The 23407-nt window shown below is 42.7% G+C and overlaps 1 protein-coding gene across 1 annotated transcript; it reads left to right on the top strand.

The window, feature by feature from the left end:
• The first annotated feature begins 187 nt into the window (after window positions 1-187).
• On the top strand, window positions 188-19613 carry zgc:171482 (zinc finger protein). The gene is made up of 5 exons (XM_040139728.1): window positions 188-298; window positions 3260-3352; window positions 8764-8941; window positions 12154-12408; window positions 19513-19613. Exons 1-5 carry the CDS (start codon window positions 188-190, stop codon window positions 19611-19613), a joined length of 738 nt encoding a protein of 245 aa, XP_039995662.1.
• The last annotated feature ends 3794 nt before the right edge of the window (window positions 19614-23407 follow it).

Below are 23407 nucleotides of genomic sequence, written 5' to 3'. Positions count from 1 at the left end.
GGGCTGAACTATCATGATGAGTTTGTCATTTGGAAGAAAAATTATTTCTAAATTGAGATGAGACACATGCATGCTCATGCACGTCTAACACACACTGTAAGGTTCACTGACATTTTACTCCTTTCGGATTTTCAATCATATTCATATTTGCGTATGTCTGGGCATGTGCGTTTTTCTATAGTCTCAGATGAAGATGAAGTCTGCGGGCGTCGTGGATGGAGGCTTGTTCACAGAGAGCTATTGTAACATCTGCAATGCCCAGCTCATCTCCGAGTCCCAGCGCACCGCTCACTATGAGGTGAGTCCATCTTTGCTCAGGTTTGGAGGATTTTTTCAGCTCTCTCTTTTTGGCATCACTAAACATACACAAAGCGAACAGAGGAACACATAAAGGAATAATCACACAACACAAAACAAAGAAATGCTGCTATGATAACTGCTTTGACAGGCAGATTTCTGCAGTGTACACTTTGCATCAGCCTTATTTGTACCAATTTGTGCTTGTACTGTTCAAAACAGTGCTCATCCATTATACATTGACTTAATGCAGCATGGTAATGGTAGTCACTTGCACACCAACAAACACACACATAAGCACTTTTTCTTTTAATGTAGTCTACCTCTCAGCAGACTCCCTGAGAGTAATTTAATGAATGTCCATTAAATAATCAGCCCCGTGGAGTATTTAACTAGGATGTGTGTGTGTGTGTGTGTGTGTGTGTGTGTGTGTGTGTGTGTGTGTGTGTGTGTGTGTGTGTGTGTGTGGGCACATATGCACACGCATGGGCACGTATGCTCGTGCACTTGCTTGCATGTACTGCATTAATGTTGTCCTTGATTACAAGACACAATTGGGATTAACAAGCAGACTAATGAGGACAAGGCCCTTATCTGGATAGCATTAAGCAAGGAAAACAACAGTGTGTATGTGCACGCATGTGTACCAACCATATTCACCTGACGGTAATCTATTTCTGTCTCTGAACCTACGCCTGAGAAAAACACAAGACAAATGGGCAAGCTGAGGCACCGCATGTCCTCATTGACACCCTTTACTAAGGATCTCCGTAGAGGTCAGTAGATCAAAGAGACAAGGCAAGAAATAATTTGAAGGTAGGGAGTTTACGCGTGTTAGATTCAACAATGATAAAGAGAAAGAAAGGTAACATTACTTGTAGGCCTATAGCACATTGCATACACAGGGTAACTGAATTGTTTTGCATAAGACATTAAGACATCAATGACAGGCTAAAGAAAGGAGTTTTATTATGTGGGATGAATTACTGAGGAGTGCAGGAAGGAGTGCAGCCTTTGGAGGCGCCACATGCTATTAAATAAACTTTCATTTACACTTCTCACTTCCAGAAATATGCATCCCGATTGGTCAGATCGTAAATGTGATTGCAATCCATCTTGTTTTTTCCGATATATATGTAAAATTAGTCCAGTCCACCTGAGGTTTTTTGGTAACTGCTAAAAAAAAACAAACAAAAAAAATTAATTAATAATTTGTGCACTTCTGCAGATAATTTACAACAAATAAACAGTTAGCAGCTAGCTAACAACTATCAATAAACTAACACATACACATGGGTGACTCATAGACTCTGCATGTATATGAAAACACACAAGGATGATGTGGCGGACTATTTAACATAGTTGTCCTCTCTCCTGTACATGTCCTTTGATTTGACACTTGGAAAACACAGAGAGACATGCACAGTCCATTAGAGAAGGGTGAGCACTGAGGGTCAGTGCAGGGTAACCATGGTGACACAAAGTCCCGCTTTTAGCCCATATCCCAGACCCATCAACTTCATAACCATTTATACACCTATTAACACAAGCATACACTCAGATAAACAAACACACACACAGAAGCACGGACAAAATGCATTAAAGCAGTCTGACAAGTGGTGGTGGGGGGGGTGTGTCTTTTTTGTCCCAGGGGCAGAGGCTCCAATCTAAGCACTGGAGCAGCAAGTACAGGGTCTTGTCAGAGTCTCCCATTCGCTTTCTTTGTGTGCTGGTCAGCCATGATATACACACTCACTCGTTCATTCTCATCTAAACAGCGTAATTCCACTAATCATACGGATTAAAAAGTAATGTATCCCCTTACTGGGAATTCTGGTTCTGGATAAAGCCATCTTAATCCGTTTGACAAATAGTCTCATTCTAATTCAATCTCGTCCATCTCTCATCAACCAAAAGTTTCAAGTTTTTCTCCATTGATGCTTTTAATAATCGTAATCTTGACTTGTATCCCTGCACTCTGTCATATGTGGCAGTAAAGATACAATCTCTATGACAGTGTCAACACTTGCTTCTGGAGTATTTTACCAGCAGTGGAATTTATAGATAACAGATGATACATAGTAGGAAAGAGTGAAAGTCAGAGCATGCCAATAAAATGATATGTATGAAGCAAGATAGCTGTGCCAAACTTGTACACAAACAGAGTTGTCTAAACACATACAGTACACATGTGCTAGTCTTTACCCAGCAGTATGTCCAGGGATTTTCACTGTTCTGGATTAAAGTGGCAGTTTGCAGCTTCAAGGACAGCTCGGTGTCCTCTCATATAAACACCTCTGTATGTGTCTGCTTCTTATAGCTTGTAGGCTTTATAGTGTTAAGGAGTGTGAAAAAAGCAAACAAAAACACAGTCAGGTTGGATGAAAATAAAGCAGTAACAAATGAGTAACTGGCACAAAAACTCATCAACGGCAGTTACATACTTGAAGCATCTTTTCACCAAAAGCTTTCTATATTATGCAGACTAATCTATCTATTCTCTGCTTTTTTTGTAGTATATTAATATCTACTCTATAATCTATTAATCATTGACTCCACAGGAAGATTTTGCAGTTTTTATTTTTAAGAGACCAGGATATCTTCATTTCAATTTTACTGTAACTTTAGACATTCAAATTACTCCCTCACTTCGCTTGGCTGTTTACCGTCACACTGCCTGCAGGTGAAGTTAAGAGTCCTCAAACCCCCACCACTGCCTCCATCCAACATCTTACTCAGGGTTCCCAGAAAGCTGAAGCCGGCCTGGGCCATTAGTCACCTAGCCGGGGGCAAAATCTCTGCTAGCATCATCAGCTGAAACTGAGATAAAAGCTCGGAGGGAGTTGTCAAGGTGGAGTGACAGTCATTGATTTTTTTTTCCCCACTTGGCTGACATGATCAAATAAAATTCAGTTCAATGGCTGAAACTCTCACTCTCTCTCTCTCTTTCTCTCTCTGTCAGAGTAAGAAACATGCCAACAAGGTACGTCTGTTCTACATGCTTCACCCTGAAGATGGAGGACCGCCTTCCAAGAGACTGAGGCCAGATAACCCAGTATGCTCTCACTGAGTGTGTGTTTCTGTGTCTGTGTTGCATACCATACAAAGTTTATTACATTTTCTCACCTCTAATTAATGTTTCTAACTTGATTCTAATTTTTAAGATTCATTAATTAACTAAATGACTCAAAGATTTACCCGTTCTGCCGTGTCATCACAAACTGTAGTAACTGTGGAGATGTTTGTGGAAGGACAGTTATTTGTATGCTGACGTTTTTTGTGTGAATTTGCAGCATGTGTTCATGTATGTAGAGGACAAAAACCTGAGTTGACTTGCCTCAGTCAAATCCTTTACTTGGCCTTTCTCCTCTCAGGCTTGCCCACTGCAGCCAAGTGCTCATGGGAATATTTGTTTGATCTGTTGTGTGTAGTTGAGTGCTATGATTCTCCCAAGAGAGGTTATGCCTTAGCTGTGGTGTTTCTGGTAAGATTTAGTGGTGGCTGACGACGCCAAGCAGCTCTATATCTGACTATTGCAGGCCATGGCTAGGGAGGCCAGTGCAGTACCAATGTTTGTGTGTCTGTCTGCATGTGTTTGTGTCTTTCTTCAGCAACTGTAGCAAACGCTGAGGTTTCAAACTGCATCCACTGTGAACTGTTAGGCTTCAAACATGAAGCACAACTACTACTTTGCTGTTGATTAAATTACGACTTTGTGTTTGTGGGTCTTTGTGTGAAAATAAATGTGAACGTAATAGACTATTGTGAAGAGGGAGCTTTACTATAGTACAGTGTGTGCCCCATTTATCTGGCAAGCCTATTAGTCCCACATGGCATACTACACACATACACACACAGTATACATACAGTACACATTTTGCAGACACAGCTGGTGGAAAAATAAAATTTATCAAACTAACTGACAAGTTTAGCTGTGCCATAAAGAGAGAGAGACACAGAGAAAGAGAGAAAGAGAGAGAGAGAGAGAGAGAGAGAGAAAGGGATGAGATGAGGGGAAGAGGTGGCATATCTCCAAAAACAGTCCAGTGCCATAGCCAAAACCTTGGGCAGTAGTGCAGGGCCAAGTACCTCAGTGCAGCAATGACCCTCTGTCCTCCACTGACAGGAAATTCATAATAAAAACTAAGGAACTAAAATGTTTGCAAATGTCTCCAATGTAAGTCAATTTGGGTTGCAGTTGGCGAGTGAGCGATGCAAAGTTTAAAACCAATGTGACAGTTCACAGTCACATGTAGTGAGCCTCAATCTCCATCCATACACTATTTTTGTAGGAGCCTACATTTTAAGAACCACACAAAAGGTCAGTCATTGCCCATTTTCTGCCCAGAGCAAAAATGAGATCAGTCCTGAATTGTAAGACATTAAGGGCTGGGTTATGCTCCAAAATAACAAAACTTCGAACAACATGTTGCCCGAACAGGTCGGAAGACGAAACTGTTGTTCCTAATGGCCACCCTCTCACCTCTGCACACCTGGACAGTCGTTGTCTGAAGTCGGTGGGAATGTCAGACTGTCAGTTTCGGAAAGTTACTGAAAACTGTCGGACACAGCCCCCTCACAATGCCAGTGTCGGAAAAGTTGTGGGGATTTCCGCAGCTGTTCAATCATCCAACAAGCAATTGCGATGAAGCAAAGTAGAAGCTTGTGTCCATTCTAAAAGAAAATAAAAATTAAGTAAAGGAAACATCTTTATCAAACTGAACAAAAACTAGCAACTGCCACCACAAAACTATACCACATTGAAATGTCAGACAGGTAAAACAAACAAAATTGGAATCATTTCGTAGTGTAAGACTATTCAGATGGGGCTCAACTAGTAGAACCATGTTTCAAGCTGTAGAATAAGATGTAAAAAGGCGAGACATGACTGTAGAAATTCATGAAACAGGCGTGTCAGGGGCACACAGGTTTACAAACACACTCACACATACTGTAGAAATATACACACCTGGGTCTCCATCTGTCTCCCTAAGTGAATAAGACATGACTCAGCCCCTCCTGGCTTTCACCTCATATGGAACACTGAAGACACACCAACAGACCATGTGCGCGCACAGACGTACACACACCCACCTCCTCTGCCGTACTGTAACGTACTGTGAGCGCCGCAGCTAGCACTTTGTTCATAACCTTTCACACAGAATTGTGACACTGATTATGTGACAATGCTGGAAAACCAATGCAAGATGAACACTTCTCCAGAGATGAAATTCTCAGCATCCAATTTGGGATTAAATGTTCTACTTTCTTCTCTGCCATTTTTTTTCTCAGAGGGGAGGTTTCGCACATCTTTTCTCTGTACTACATCTTAGTGTTTTTTTCCCCTTGTGTTATCCTACTGATTGACATGGTGCAGTCCAGTGGGAACAGCCAAAAAGGATTTTTCGTGCCGTGAATGAAATGCCAGCATCTACCCAATGTAAAATGCCTTGAGGTTTGTGTGTAGGTGAAAGTGTTTGTCACAGAACAAACATAGAGAAAGTAGGTCGTAAAGGTGCTCCCAGATGAAAGGGGAGGGGGGCTTGATCCGTTTTTCTCCTCTATTCTTCACCCTCCTCTCTCTCTCCATCTCTCTCTGTGCAGTTTTCCACCTGCGCAGAGGGCAAGAGATAACAAAATGCTATTTTTCCTCGCCTTTTATTCTCCTCTAATGCTATATTTGCACTGTCGCTCCTTTCAATTTACACTTTCAGCGCTTCTTCAAACTCCAAATGAGAATGTCTGTTTCCCTGTTCTGCTCCATGTGTATATTTAGCAATGTTTCCCACAGCGGCTCGACACAGAGCAGTGGGAGAAGTAAGGAGGAGCAGAGAGAAAGCAAAACAGAAGGAGAGGAAGATAAACACAGCTAATTAGGAGTCTATTGTTAGGTGCATGAGCAGGATCCAGCCACCCAAACACAAGATATTCTGTGATACAGACATCTCTGTCAGGCAGTAGATAAACAGGCATACATGCGGCATGTGCACACACAAACGGAAACACACAACAATTAGGTCACATGCAAATCAGTCTCAACAGATGTGTTAGGTGCGACAGGTGCGAGACAGAGAGCAAGGGAAAAAATACAGAGAGGAAGACTGAAATGAGTGAACGTAGAAATGTAGAAATCAAAGAAGAATCAGAAAGGTGGATGACTATCAGCGGAGACAGAAGAGGAAAGCAGTGAGTCAGAGATGCTGTTTATTGTTTAAAAAAGGTTCAGCAGAGTGGCAGCTGTAATGAACTGACAATTATTCATATGTTAGTCACCCACATACACTTGAGATTGTTTAAAATTTTCCCCGCACTGTCACTAAATCACTGGTGTAACATCTGTCATTGAGCGAGGATTTGCGTTGCCTTCTACTTTCCAAGTAGATACTTCTTTGTGTTTCAGTCCCATCTCTGTCAACTGCTTCTTTTACTTTTCAGTGGGTTTTGACAGGTGAGACCGTTGTGGGCTGCCACAAAGAATCATCTCAGCCTCTTTGTCCTCACTCAAAAAAACAAACAAACAAAAAAATAAAAAAACATGCAGTTGTGTGACATCGGCTCACTGCTGTTCATTTTCCTCATCCTGGTACAACAGGATTTGGGTAGAGCAAGATCTCAGCAACGTTGCCCATGAGAAGGAACAAGAACTGAAAAGGAGGCGAGAGGGGAAGTGGAGGGAAAGAACAATAAGATCAATAGTGAAGGAGACGAGAGGAGGAGCAGGAAGTACACAGTCAAGAGGAGGTGGAACAGGACGAGGAGAGATGGTGATGGGCACTGTGTCTCCTGTGATACGATCATGAATGAAGATCATGGAATAGATATAGATAAGCTGTGTGTACAAACACACTTACATATAACCAAATATGGTCACACTTTGGCAACATGAGACAATGCTTCATGCCATGCTAATAAACCACAATGAAATGATTTTGTACCAACTGAGAAGGAGAGGGAAACTGGTTAAGGGGGAGGGGGGTGGCGTTCAGAGCAAGCCTTTAACATGATCACAGCAGGGACAGACACAGGGGAGGAGAGGAGAAGGGGTGGGGGTGGCGAGGACCTGCCAATACAGATAAATATTTCATCCCACAACACACAGAGTCACTGAGACTGGTGCCCAGAGGGTGAGGGAGGATGCAAGGGAGGAGAGAGAGAGAGAGAGAAAAGGGCTGAGATTGTGGGGAAGGCAAAAAGCAAGATAAGAAGTGAGTGAGTGGAAAAAAAGAGAGAGGAATAAAAAGAGAAAGAGAGAGAGGGGACAGCTGAGAGACAAAGCTTAGCCTGGAAGGTAAAGGTGTCCTTAACTCTCGCATCCACTGTTCATGATGCTAACCAGGGCTGACATAAGACACACACACGAACTTTTAAGCACACACACCCATAGATACACACTGCACACACCCACACACCCAGATATGGTGTCGCAGACACTTTTCTATTATTGTCCTCTCTCTCGCCAAGACTGAGGTTTCTCTCCTCCAACTCGATACGACACCTGGATGAGAGACACCTGGCGTGAAAAGAAAGAAAAAAGAAAGAAAGGGAGAGATAGAAGAGATGCTCAGGCAAATAGAAAAAGTTCAGAAGAGGCAGAGAACTAAAGAGCTAAGCCTAAACCATGAAAAAACCTAGACACTAAAGTATATGGACACAATAGTGTGGGGGCTCTGTTTCTGTCTGCAGATCTCTGTTCTTTGATTTTGTTCTGAATAGTTGTTGTTGAAAAATATTTTTTTTGTTTCTGTAAAGTCATTTGCTGTATTCATGTGACATGTTGCCTCAGCTTTCTTATGCCTGTTTAAAGCAAGCTTTACACAATTCCATCTGTCATTACTGGTAATTTTGATTTCGAAAAATTACTGGATTGGTGCAATTTTCCTGACATGCAGCCTACAGTATGTTTCTTATTTTCTCTTTCATACTAATGGGCAGCAACATCTATAAGCTAGTGAGAAGGAGAAATATTTTTTGAAGTGTGTGTGTGTGTGTCTGTAATCTTGTGTATTTGCATGTGTAAGTGTGAGTTTGTACATTTGTGTCATCAGGCGGTTGGTCTTTTTGTTTGTGCTCCCTCTCTCCCGTGGGGAGCAACTCCTCCTCATCATTAGTAATGAACCAGCAGCGGTGAAAGGGCCAAGCCACAGTCTCAGCCCAGAGAGACAGATGAATATTTGATCAGCCCTCTCTTTGCTTTTGCATGTGTGTGTCCGTGAGTGTGAGAAAGCCCAGCGAGGTCAGTGCAAAGTGTACATCTTTCCATTTCTCATCTCCCCCTGCCTCTCTTCTCTCCTTTTCTCACCTTCACCTTGCCCTGCATCTCTTTTCACGTGGTTCTCTTGTCCTCCACCAATCTCTTTTCATCTTCACCTCCCTTACCCTCTCCTCCACTGTGATGCATTTTTCTCTCATAACACCTCTACCCTCCACCACTCTCTTTTACCATCTCTCCCTCCTCTCCTCTTCTAGGACTGTGCAGAGACGGAGGTGGACAGGAACAAGTGCTGCACCTTGTGTAACATGTTCTTCACCTCCGCCATTGTGGCACAGTCCCACTACCAGGGCAAAACCCACGCCAAGAGAGTCCGCCTGGTGCTGGGGGAGCCGCCCAACCTACCCACAGCCATGACCAGCCCTACAAACACAGGTATCTCCTGCCCTCTACCTGTCTCGCTATCTGGGTTTGATTTTAGCACTGTTGGAGCCACATACCGTATCTTACTGCACTCGAACTGCAATAATTTCATACTAATCACAGCAGCTAAACAAGTCAAGGGTGTGACTTTGTGTCAGTTGAGTTTGGGAAACAAAGAGAAGAGAGTATTAAACTGATTCTTTGAGCTACTTAGTTTTTGTCTGTCTCCAAGTCAGACTTGAAAGTGAAAGCTCAACAAATCCGATCGATCAATCTCCTGACTATAATCTGGTACTTTGGTGATACGCCCTTTCAGCCCTAGATGATCAATACCTCTATTGGATTCCAGTCTTGATATTTGCACAGAGAGCCTGTCCTCACTAAAAACCAAGGTAATTAACTTGGTAATAAAACGCACTCTCACCTCCGCTTGTACGCACCCATCTAATCCAGCCATCTACTTTTTTGAACACGTATCTTATATTTTTATCTTAAGTGGAATTGGAAAGCTTTAGTCATGCTTCAGTCAAAATGTCTAGCCGGGTTATCAGAGGGGAAAGAAAATTATGTGGAAATGCTAACATGCCAGAGGCGCAAGAAGTAAAACTTTTAAGGTGAAGCGCACAGACAGCCTTTAATTTATAAAGGTCTTGTGATTAAGAAAAAAATCAAGACATCTGCAAATTGATTTTTGTCCATGCTCATGACTGTTTAAGATTAGAGTTGGTTTTTTTTTAAAGTGTCAGTGCTGGTGAGTCGGCTCCAGCCGAGCTTTACATAATTTGAATCAAATTGGATTCAAAGTGAAAATTCACAGAGCTATAAACGCACAATCACTGCAAAAAGGAGTGCTATAATCAAGCCCCTGAGTGACTTTTCCTAAACTTTGGCCTAGTTTGGAAAAGTGTCACTTCTGAACAGCCGTTGCCGTGGAGTTTCTGCAGTTTTGTGACAGTGGGACCTGGAGGAAAAGAAACAAGAGAACGAGAACAAGAAGAGAGAAATAGTGACCTGGGAGAGGAGAAGAGGAGATTTCAGGAGAGATTAAAGTCAAAAGTAGCCTTCATGATCACTCTGAGACGAGCACTCCACAGAAGATGCACAGCCAAGCTGACAGGCTTGTGCGCACACGGGCACAAAAACACACACATGCGCACGTGAGCAATGACTGATGCGTGCACACATTAACTTGCATCTAAGGACACATGGACACTAACATACATACGGAAACACACTCAAATATGTACACATGCAGAAACCACAGTGTGAGGAGAGAGAAAGCAAGGGCAATGTGTGGTGGAGAAACCCTTGAGAGGTGGGGAGCTGAAACTCTACCTGTGTTCCCTCCCCTTCTGCACTTCACTTCCCCGAACACTCCAAACCCCCGCCTCCTCCTCCAGCGCTCGCACACACACACACACACACACACACACACACACTGTGACACAAGCTCCCTGTGCCCCACTCCGTGAAAAATACTTACTTCTGCTCCAATGTGCCGAGATCACAGTTAGGAGAAAAGAAAGGGTGAGAAAACAAGGGGTGGAGAGGAAAAATACATCTGGGGATCAGTCCCCGTTGCTGCCCTGTACGTGCTGTTCCACAGAGCTGTCAGAGCTCTGGAGCTTCACTCGTGCACAGGCACACACAAATGATACACCGGAGATTTTCGGATGGCTTTGTCTTTCAGATTAATTGCTTAAAAATGAAATAACAGTAAAAGAGTTACAGGGTTGAGTTTTGTAAGTGAGATGACAGAGTGGCGGAGGCAAACACAAGCAAAGGGAATGTGAGTGGGTGTGGTTGGTGAGATGAGCGGAGACACGGCCATAGATACAGTAACTATGTGAACAGAGCCCGAAGACATGTCAAGGTATGACCAACCAATCAGCTCTCAGGGCTAGAGTAATGTCAACACAGGCACACAGACAAAAACACACAAACTAACACACCTCACCCTCCGGGTCAGCATCACGGGTCGAAAATCCATGCATACCTTTCGTTGTTTATCAGTGAAAGAAATGTGAATTTTGAAAGAAGTGATATGACTCATTTAGGCTTAAAAGCTTGTACGAGTGGGCTTTTTCTTCGTGATATGAAATATTTAAACAGGCAAAATTGTGGCGGTGTAGTCATAGTCGGTACAACTCTAGAGTCATTGACACATTGTAGATGCGAATCGCCACATTTGGACATGCCATCTGGCACTTTAAGCTTTCTCACACAGTTTGGCTGTGCACCTAACCCCCCCTCTCCCTGTGTTCAAATAAACACTTCAAGCAGAGATGATTTCTTTGGTACACGCACTGTACCTCACACACACAAGCAGCCTATTCTAGAGCTTCATTCATGCACACACACACACACGCACACGCAAGCCCTCACACATTTTCTCAAGCGTGGATTATACATTCAATCCGCCACCCAAACACCCACACGCGCACACAGCCACACGTGCAGCCACACGCACATACGCAGTCTTCGCTGCATGAGCCGCAACCAAGTCCTGTGGACATGTCAGTGCCTGTTGGCTATTAATGGGCAATCACCATGGTAACCAGCGTCATGTCATGAGTAGCAGGTCACCTGGAAGTCTGCCATTTCTTTTTTTTCTTTTTTTTTTTTTTAAATTCCCGCAGAGGAGAGGAGAGGAGAGATGAAAGGGGAGGAAAGAGATGAGAGGAGGAGGATGTAGGTAAAAAACATAAAGTAGGAACATTCAGAAGTGCAGTCGATACAAGTAGACATCCAGTTTCAAGCCCTTGCAGACTGGTCCCTGGAGTGCTGATGGCATCTTCCCAACCCTCATCTATGTTCCACAGATGTGGCCTATAGCCAATCTATTGCTCTTGCTCTCATTCGTGATCACTATGATCTAAAGCTAGAGCTTTCAAATGTACACGTGTGTGTGTGTGTGTGTGTGTGTGTGTGTGTGTGTGTGTGTGTGTGTGTGTGTGTGTGTGTGTGTGTGTGTGTGTGAGAAAGCATGTATTTGAGATTTAATCTGTGTCTGTGGGAAGGAGTGTGTGTGTGTGTGTGCCTGCTTGACATTTTCATGTTAATGTAATTTTATGAAAATCTTTTCCTTTCATGTCATTTTAACCTTGGAATTCCATTTGCATTTGAATTCATGATAATATGCTCCCTCACTCTCTTCCTTCTATCCTCACTCTCTCCTTCTGCAATCTTCCACCCCTAACTCCTCGTCTCCTACATCCCCCCAGATTCCTCCCCTTCCACCCCACTGCCTACAGACCCCTCTGCGTGCCCCGCTCCTCCCGCCTTGCCCTGGCCCACGCCTGTGGTCGGGGAAAACGGCGGAAGAGAGGCTGGGAAGTACTGTTGCCTGTGCGGAGCCTGGTTCAACAACCCGCTGATGGCCCAGCAGCACTACGAGGGCAAGAAACACCGCAGGAATGCAGCCAGGGCACGCCTCCTGGAGCAGCTAGCGGACAGTCTGGATGCCACGGAGAGCACAGGTCAGCCTCTTGGCCCCGAGCCTGACACCAGTGACAAGTGAAGGGCAGGAGGGGTGATATGACTTTATACGAAGAAAAACGATAAGGGGAAGATCACGTTCACACTTCTTAAATGTTTATACACCTTTCAATGTGGTGTGCATTTCACAGATATTATACTGAGGTAAGCCACCCCAGTCATTCACTGATAAAATTAGCACCATCAGCCAGTTACTGTAAAGATCGGCTTAACACATTTACCATACACATGGATTCTAAATGACTGACCACCTTTCTTCTGTGTCTTTGAGCTAAATTATTTTCCATTAAAACAATCCAGAGTTTCTCCTATGGATCAACATCCTCCAATGTCCGGCCATTTATATATACATTAAAGAATTAACGTCCCACAGATGGTTGAAATACCTTCTTATAGTTACCTTTAAATTTAAATGCAGATTGGTAAAGTTTTATAGCTCTGTAGGAAGGCCGTCATAATATATACACTGTCCTTCATTAAAGAGGCCCTCCACCACTTTCATGTCAAAGTCCGTCTGTGAAGTCAGCCCGTAAAAAGAGTTGTAAAATATCGTGTGTGGCTGTGGAGGCGCTTTGCCAAGTCTGAGAAAATTACTCAAGTGACATCCAGATATCATTTCTAGGGCTTGGAAGCCACAGATTTTTATTAGAAAGCCTACGATACCACCTGAGTATGTAGTTGGAAAGACATGGGCAATCGCCAGCTAATGTGGGTCCAGCATAAAGACGCTATCGAGCTACATTTTTGTAACTGTAGGAGCAGGCTTTTATGGAGCTTGGCCCAAACTGGGGACACTAGGGACAAAGTCAGGGTCTCTGCTGGATCAGCTCTAACCAATGCTTTTTTTTTTTTTTTTTTAAATCAGTTCCCAACTTTACAGAAATGCAATACTAAATCACTCGAGTAATCTTTGACAGGTGTTTACTTGGCAAATGATCTTAAAGGCTGGACTCCAAGCCAATAAAATGAAAGAGTTAGTTCATCCCTCATCCCAAGGAAATATTTGTCTCTCTCTTCCAAGTGAAATTTTGACACATCACCTTTTTGCCCCAGTCTAACCGTTCCATATGAGTAGTCTGGGGTCACAGCCTCCTCATATTACAGCAAAGCTTTCACACTTTTTAGTGCAGGCACTGCGATGTGTAAAATCGTCAAAGTCTAAGGACCTCTGCTGGCATTCGGCGCATACCATACCATAGAGAAACTACACTACACAGTGCAGAAGCTCAAGCAGCTAAATAAAAACCCGTTACACACAGATTTTTCCGCTGAGGGTTGAAACACGAGTCCAACACGGAATAACACATGAAAGGGCCAGTCAGGAATTTAAGCAATTAAACTGAAATTATTTCTTATTGTAAATCAAATGACTTTTTCTATGTCTTTCTCTCCCCCTTTATTCCCCTCCCACACACAATTGTAGCAGTAAAAGGACACTGATTCAAATGCGCATACACACATTTCTGCCAGAAGGATATTCTAATGAAACTATTAATAGTATCTGGCACAGAAAGTGCTTTTCCTTTTCTTTTCCCAATGACTGATATCATCTAACATCATCCTACAGTATTGCAGCACGCAGCCCAACATGCACACGGGTGCCACACAACACCTCTATTGCACACACAAGCTTGATGCACTCGAGCTGCGCACACAGCACGCGGACACTGCCACGCATACATACCAAATCCTCCGTGAGCCGAAGCCGTGCCATTCGCTGTGTGCTCCAGGTGCCATGACACAAACCATCATCTCAAGAAGCCAATCATATTAAAAGCACGAGTCATGTTGCCGCCTACACTGGCCCAGAGGCTTTAAGTGGTGTCATATTGGATATCGTCCTCCATCCACACACTGTGACCCAGATCCCACAACCTCAGCTATTTTTTGGGTGACTTCGACTCCAAATCCCAGCATGTCACTACAGAACACACGGTAAATTGTAAATGTATAGTAGACATATATAAAAGTCAGATTTTTCTTTTGTTTAATCCAAGCTATTTGTACTCAATGAAGAGTGATGTTCTACTGCAAAATCTGAGTGAAATGAACTGGTCTCAGATTTCTAAATAAGCTCGTTGCTGACACAATCTTTCATGTGTGTCATCAATCAAGTGTTTGTTCCAGTGCCTTTAATCTGAAACACTTCATCCCAGTACAGCTCCATTTATCAGCAGTCGTTTGTTCACTTCAGTTAGACACATTTCCACTGGTGTAAGATTGTCACATCTGATTGACTTTTATCACCACCTCAGGTGTGAAGTCACAGGTGAGCCGGGTGTAATCTCAGAGGGAGGGTCGAACGCGAGGTGACAGCTGAGCAAAGATAGAGAAGAGGGGGGAGAGATGAGGAATTTGGTCTCAGCCAAGTGCAGTTTCATCTCTGTCCTTTTGTCCTCCTTTTCCCATTTGTGGAACCATTTTCTCTTTTCATTGTTTTTATCTTTTTTCCACCCCTTCCCTGCAGCTATACTCTGTCTTGTGTCTTTGTTAGTTGTTACTGGGGTTGTTTTGTGTGTAAATATGTGTGCGTGTGTGTGTGTGTGTGTGTGTGTATACACCTCTAGGGACTCTGATCTCTCGTCATGTCTCATCTGTCATCCTCATTAGCTCCCCACGAGATATAGGTGAATTATTTACCCACCAATATTCCCTCTATTAAAACTATGCCTACAGAATCTGTGTAGCTACTACTGTCTGCTTCTGTCCTATTGATGTTACTGACCTTTACCTTTACTTGCATATTTTCTCTCTGTCTTTCTCCCTGTCTTCTGCCACTCCCCTCTTCATACTATCAGGACTAAAAAATAATAGATATTCCACATGACGTTTATATCGACAACGTTTCTTACTCATGGATTTTTTTCTGGTGTAACTGCACAGACAGGGCACAGGGGGGAATGTCGTTATTTTCCATGGCTAGGTGCCAGACGAAACCCTTTGAAATGCATTACAGATGAGGACGAGGGAGTTGCAGTGGGGGTGGCTACCGACGGGATGGAGCCCAGCTGACTCGGCTGTGTCTTAACATAAATCACAACAGGGGTAGAATCCCCTCAAGACAGAGACGACCCATTGTCTCTACTCTCTGGAGACTCAGTGGGGAATTAGAGGCAATGAGATAAGCGTCTAGGATTGTTCTGTGCGTATGTGCGTGTGTGCATGTGTGCATGTGCGGGAGGACCGAGGGAGGGTGAAGTACCAAGGCAGAGAAAACTGTGTGTATCGAATACTGTGCCTTGAGTTGGGAGACAGAGCTGACCTCCTCTCCCATGGGACAGCACTCACTGCGACACCGTCACACAAGCAAGCTTACACACATGCACACATAAGCAAGACACACTGTAGGCAGTGTAGATCCACATACGTAGTGCCCACATGTGAACTAGGTCTAGGTTTCGAAACTTAACTCTTCTTGAGGAACAATCGAAATGTGTCTAACATCAAGCATCCGAAAGTGTCAAGAATTGAAAATTGGCATCCAATTCTTAGGCTTGTCTACTTATTTTTTGATCAGATATTCTTTGATTTAAATCACAGAACTTATCTCACTATAGACAGAGGTCATATTTAAAGCTGCTCTAATCAATATCTTCATGTAATGTGAAAGGGGCGACTCTTTGTGAAGAACCTACAGATAATAATCACCCTACTCTGCAGTTCCTCTCAGCTCTACGTAACGTTTCAGCCTTTCTTAGCTCATTGTTTTGGTTTAAAGACCTGTAACTTTAGGTTTGTTTCAGTCTCACCACTCTCATCAGCATTGTTTCCAGCAGCAGCAGGCAGCTGTTTTTAAAACCCACTGTACGCTACCTGCTAAGCATTAAATTGCAGACAAAGTTAGCGACTAGCTGACAAACACAGTGAAGCACTTAGTGGCAAAAGCCAGATATTTTCACTGGAGAGTTGATGGGGACCTGAAAATGTAAAAGAATCTGGTCGTTTTATTTAAAAACAATAGTTCAGAGAGAGAGTTTGTTCCCTGTGTATATTTTTTGTCTTAAACAGATGGTCTTTCCAATTACTGTCACATTTGCTACAAAAGTAATTAGTCTCTCTATAAGTCATCCAAAGTTTGTTTGGTAAAATTCCACTTGGATTCAATCTGACTCTCAACCAATGCTCAGGCCCTCGCTGCTATGGTATTTGTGATATATTCCTGTGAGATTTACTGTCAAGCCTTTGCTGCAGACTGTTTTGATTGCATCTCAATGGGCTTCTTTTTGGATCCAGTTCCTTTTTAATCTTGCAAAGCGCATGGTAAACTAATGGTGTACCACAGCACAAAGGCTCTGGGGGTAGTAAGAGCTCCGTTAACTATTATCCTGCCTCCACAGTGAATAAAATTACAGATGAATACCTTACAGTGAGATTCTCAACTGCAGTCAGCCCCATAAGAAGGAAGCGGAAAACTAAGGAAACGCTACCTTGAAATTATCCATATGTAACTTGATGTTCAGCTGTGGTTGTACGGTGTCCTTAAGCCTCATTTCCTCCCTGTGCATCTAAAAACCAGACCACTATTCAACCAGCAATGTTCACGCAACACTAGTTTTCACAATCCTCAGCGCTGACCACTACCAGAAAACCCAAGAGAGTCTCACAAATAAAAGAAGCTGTTTTTAGAGCTTGGCGTTGTGTTAATGGAAGAAGTCATGAGCATCGTGCTCCAAATGGATCATAAATGTTGCTTGAGCTGAGACTAAGTTGAAATATATCAGACTATGAAACTGCAGGAAGATGTTAAAATTCCTCTGCAACAAGGCTCTTGAAAAGAACATAATTTTCTCAATTTTCTTTGCATAGAATGTAGCTTTTTAAGTTTTTGACAAGCATCTAGGTGTCTCCATACCAGGGGTGCCAGCGATGCCAGAAGGCTCTACAATAAACGACAACCACAAACAGCTCCGCACCCACTGCCTTAGCTCAACTCACCCCCTCTTTTCTCTCTCCCTGGCATATTTTCTTGTGTAATTAACAAGGCTTAGAACACCCTCACAAATACTGCTCATGCTCACCAAAAAACCCACATTCACAACCCTGCCCTGCGCGGCGTGCTGTCACTCGCGTTCCACACATACTTTCCCTGCATGTAATTAACATGGATTAGGGCACAGCGTGGTCTAATGCCAGAACTGCTTTGGAAACCGAAACACAGTGTATGTGCATGTGGCCGTGTGTGTGTGTGTGTGTGTGTGTGTGTGTGTATGTTCAAAAGAACGGCACACACTCACATATTCTGGCAGAGACACAAACTGCAGCATATTGTACATCAGTGCTACTCAGCCAGGCAATGGGGAGGTGACATCAATCGGGCTAAAAGCAGGGAAACTGCCTTTGTTTGTGCCCACATACACACATGCAGATAAAACACATAAAATCTCATATACAAGAATGCACCTCTTTGTATAATCACTGCTGTACTATAGAAGAGAAAGAGAAAGGGAAAGAGAATGAGAGAGATTTATCATTCCTTTTTTTGATTGTTTTTTTTAAACTCTAGTACAATTAATAACCTTTTCATTAAGAGAGAACAGAAGTAATGACATTTTGGCAGAAGAGGATAAACTATTAGTTTTTTCCCCCTTTCACACACACGCAGACTTAGTCATTAGCTCCAAACAGATGCAAAATATCAACATTTCAGTGAAGACAGCACTTACTCCAGGCAACTAATTCAGTCGTGGCTTTCTTGCAAATGACTGCTTGTCCTTAATCACCCTTGTAACAGACTGTTTGACAACAGGGGGAAGACATGCCACATTATGCAGCTCTAGCCCAGTCTAAATGACCTCCCAACACTCTTAAAAATATTACAACTTCATCCCCCAACATACTTCACCAATTACCGCCACAGAAGGTCCAAAGGTGATGGAATACACAGACAACTCATAAATCTCAAGGACAGTAATGACAGCAGAGAGAAGGGCAGCCACACACAAATGAGCACACCTGATTTCAGTCACAACACACACCCATAATTACACATTCATACCCAAAACCTGAAAATAAAATAGAAGAGCGCAGACGTAAGTGGGGGAGCAAGGACAGGCTTGGGGGAAAAAGGCTTTTAGTCATACAGTCCCTATGTGTCAAGTTTGTTCATCACTGATCTGAGTTCTGCAGTGACACCTCTGCAGTGTGCTAAATGTGAGAAAACAAAAATAGCACTTCATTGCATCCGTGACAGAGAATCCACAGCCAATTGTGCCATGTTGCTGGTTGGCCTGCCCTCTTTGACATAGATAGCATTTCCTCTGCATCCTCTGCTCTTGTGAAAGAAAGGTGAGTTTAAAATCAGTACTGCTGTGCTGTAGTCACTACATGTGCAAGAGGATGTTTTTTGGGCTTGAATACACGTCATGTTTTCTCCTGTGGTCATTAAACCCCGGCACGCATTTCGCATCACTCCTACAGTGTGGCAACTCATTATCCTTACCATATCTGTCTCCTCTCCCTCATCTTTTTGTACGCATTATTTTTCTCCAGAAATGTCCTCTTTCACTTGTTCTGTCTACCCCCCCCACACACACACACACACAATCGCCTATCTCCATCCTCATCCATCTATTTTTGGGTGTTCATCTCGACCACCTGCAAACCTTCTAATTAGTTTACATCTGTGTCTGAGCCGCACCATCTCGAGCACACATTTATCGATATAATACAAAAGTGCATGATGCACAACCATACACAGTACTACACCGTTCTTTTCTTACCCTAACTGTCCTATTTCTTCTCACCCTATTGAAATTCAGCTTTCAAAAAGGAACCTTCACACACAAAAAAAAACACAAGAAAGAAGGCAGCGATTTAAGGATCTAAAAATGTAACTGGCTTTCTGCTAATGATTAGTCTAATCAAATCTTTTTCCAGATGCATTCTAATTAGGAAAATTACCCTGCACTGCAGTGTAAAAATAAGAATTATTCGGTGTCAGTTCAGATTTTTATCGTTGCTAGCGCTGGCCTCAGTGCTACTGCTGCTGCCGATGATCCAGATGATGACGATGACACCTTTTAAGGGTTTTTATGAACCGTACTTATTGAAAGCACCTGTGTTGTTGTGTGTCTGTCTCTCTCCAGGGCTGCGTAGTAGTTACTCTTGCAGTGTCTGCAGTGTTGTCCTCAACTCCATTGAGCAGTACCATGCACACCTCCAGGGCTCCAAGCACCAGAACAAGTGAGTACAACAACTTTGGATGTATGGATGGATGGATGGATGGATGGTCAATCAATCCTATCCTAAGAAAGAAACAGACAACCCAACAATCATGCCCGGTTCATGCAGCGGTTGGCCGGGTGTGTAGAGGTGTGAAAATGGGCAGCGTCTGAACTTCTCTCTCAGGGGAGCCTCCTTCATTTTTCACACAACTACTTTAAGCACTAGTCGTGAATACAGAGAGCAACACCATGACTACCTTTGAGGAAAGACTGTCTGAAAGTTTCCACCCTTATCCCCATTTGAACAATTCATTGCACGGAGACTACAAAGACCCATAAAGGACAAAAGCACTCTCTGTCAGAGAAATAAGGGAGGCAGTGTGTTTCGGCCAGAAGGAGGCTATGATGCTTGCAAGTGTGGCCATTCGAAACACATTAACACTTTTGAATTGAAGCATAATCTTTTTACTGTCCCAAGACTGAAGCCTAACCAGTACATTGCGTTGTTTGACGGATGATGATACAGGGAAAAAGACTGAGAGACTGGCAGTTCCACTGGGCAACACAACTTGCGGTAGATATTGTTTGTATGAAAATGTGTAGGATGTGTAAGGGCTTTAAAATTTTTAATATCTGATGAATGAAATGGCGCAGCCTACATTCACTAGAGCAAATTCATAATGCACAGATACAGTAAGCCATGTAAAGAGATGTGGAGCAGACTGGGGCAGCATAATGAAAAAAGGGGTAATTTATTATATTACATGAAATTCGCACAATGAGACTTGGTCATTTTCATTACTGACTTTTGAAAGTGTAATCACAGACAATGTGAGGGAAATTATATCTACCGGCAGGAGGAGAGAGTTATGGATCACTTACATTCCCTGCAATTACAATAGAACAGCTGTGAACATGGTTATAGGCAGTGTAGTGGTGTGTGTTTATGTGCGTCTATGTACATGTATATGTCTGTATTTAAAGCAACGTAATGGAAATTAAGTGTTATGAATGGGGTATTTGTCAGATAAAAGGATGCTAGAGGATGTAATTTTGTTGTTGCAGTGGTTTTTTGTTTACTTTCCTTTTTCTTTCTCTTTTGAAGAGTTGGGGATCTTCAGCTGAAATAGTTGTATTGTATTTATCCAAACTGGAGCGTAACTAGGGTTGCCTCCACCAAACTTCTGCAAACATGTTAACTCTTAGACAAAGAGTGATGGATGTTGTGAGAAAAACAACGGCAACAACGAGGATGAGAAATACATAGTGTGAAGGGGGGAGACGAAAAGAGAAAGCAAATAAAGCAAAACCTGACAGGCAAACTTATCTTTCTCTTACCCAGTGAGTGAGAGTGCTATCTTTCAATTCAAGAGAGCTTCAGTGTGATTTGCTGAGGTGCGGAGATGGCGGCTTACATCAGGACAACAGAACTGAAAGGTTACTTGATGCTGCTGTGATGTGATTTTTTTTTCCTCTTTCTTAGCAGAGAAAGACATTTGGCAGGTGTAGGTTGGTAGAAAGTTCTCAGCAAAACCTCATGACAAGGTTTGGGAATTATCATAGGCAACTCCGTCATTATACAGTATTTGGAAGAGATGTTATTAAGCAGGAGGGATATATGTGTTATTATTGTCTTTTTGGGTGAGACTTAAAGTCACAGAATTGATGTTTGCAATGTCCATTAACTACTACATGCCACTAAGCGAGATAATGAACACCTAATATAGCATACTGCTTATACAGCAGTGCAATTCACTCACTCTAAGTCAACGTGGATAAGAGCATCAGCTAAAATCCTAAAAAATGTGATTGATGAGATGTATAATATCTCTGCACAAAAGGTGTAAATCATGGGAAAAAAATATTGGTTCAAAACTCTCTTTCTGTAAGTTTTACTGTCGCAAAGCGGAAAAGAGGGCAAACACACTGAAATAGTGATGTTTAGGAGAGAGAAAGCGAAAGTAAGCAAGTCTGATAGACAAAAGAGAGACACTATTGTATGCACCACAGATCCAGAGAGACAGATGGGAAGGGAGATGCAGAGAGACAGAAAGACGCATCGAATTTGAGACAGAGGCTAAAGAAATGAAAAGGGCATAGAGATGGCAAAAGACTCAGACAGAATTGATAAGGAGAGACAGACGGGAATGGAGAAATGTAGTAATACAGACAGAAACAGGATGTACTGGAGACAGAAAGGTGCATAGACCAGGAAAAAGCAAAACAAAATTTCAGAAGAGAGAAACTCTCCTTACATTGTCCTGAGGTGGAGCCAGAGATAAAGAGCAGATTTGGAGTAGGCACTGAGGTGAACCCAGCGTTGCTGATAGCTGCAGGGCTGTGCTGCTTAGGACGGACAGGATGGACTGTAGAGCATCGACGGAGAGAGGACAGTGATAGACAGACTGAGAGGTACAAGGGAGATTCACTGGGGCTGGGAGAAAGTCTGTCATCCACCTTAAAGGCTTACCGGCAATGGTCGGAAGTGGAAGAGGGTTGGTGGGGAAGTGTGCAGAGCTGGGCTTCTTATTTCAGAGCAGTGGGATCTTAATCGGGATTGTTAACAGAGATGTCAACCGAAAAAGAGGATATAATACTGACATTTTGTCGCACATTGAGTGTTTGGTGACATCTGAGGAGGAATATTAACTTTTTCTGAGAGCTTTAGGTACGGTAGAGGACCTTATGATGCCTCTTTGGATAGAAGATATTGTCAAACAGTTTACTGAAGAGAGGAAAGCAGGATTGTTAGACAGTAGTGAAGTTGAAAAAGAACACTGAAGCCTCACAGACGTTTCTCAAGAGCTCACATTTCTAAGGATCATTAACAGATTTTCACCCAGATTTTTTAAAGGGAAAGCAAATCAGTGTGAGCTCGTTTACACAGAGATTTTATGTCCCACCACATAAAAAGTTCTTGTGTTTCCAGTGCAGTAGTTAATAATAAACAAGGTCTTTCTCTGATCTGCACAGCTGCTTAAATACAGAGTGCATGCATTGCATTGCAAATGGTATTTTTTCTTAAATTCTGAAGTCCACTTTTTACCCAGATGTTAGTATCATGATTTGTGAAATCTAATTTCCACCCATTTTTATAATATTTTAAATAAACAAATGATAAATTCCTTGACTTTTCAAAAATATCAACCAAAGATAATGAGACTCTTATACAGTATACTGGGAATAAGACAGCACTTTGTGGTATCTAGGGTTGAAGCATTTCTGTGGCTAATGATGTAAGACTCATATTTCAAATGTAATTATACGTATTTATATGTTGACATGTAGTTTAATTGCATAATAGTAATTTTGTTTGACACAATTATATCTGCTACAATGCTAAGGATTGTGTGTAATTCCCTGAAGCAGTGTCTGCAGGAGTGCAGATTTACAGACTATGTGCATTAAGTGTGAAAAAGTCCATGAGAGCCCTCAAAGCACAAGCGATTTTACAGTGCGACAGCCCTGAGCACTGGCAGACTTACTGCGAATGCGCGCTGTCTTCTGTTACGTGCGTGACTGAACACGGGTACTAGAAATAAGTCATTCCAGCTCTGTTGCGCTGCTGTATTGATCCTCTGGGAAACGGAGAACAAGACCAAAGGTTCCACCTCATCGACCTCACCTCCTCTGCCTTTACCCAGTCACTCAGGTGAAACACAATACGGGTACATGAATGTTAGAAACTACCTGTCTCACCAACGTACACATACCCTACCTATGCCTACATCAATGTGCATTATATGTTATCTTGCAACACAGAGTAATGTGGGGGCATGAAATGACAGCAAATAAGTCCTCTGTCACACTGTATTGT

Source organism: Xiphias gladius, chromosome 11 (assembly GCF_016859285.1).
Source record: "Xiphias gladius isolate SHS-SW01 ecotype Sanya breed wild chromosome 11, ASM1685928v1, whole genome shotgun sequence".
Classification (NCBI taxonomy): domain Eukaryota; kingdom Metazoa; phylum Chordata; class Actinopteri; order Istiophoriformes; family Xiphiidae; genus Xiphias; species Xiphias gladius.
The sequence above is the reverse complement of the archived record's forward strand: the minus strand, read 5'-3'. Positions and strand labels throughout refer to the sequence as shown.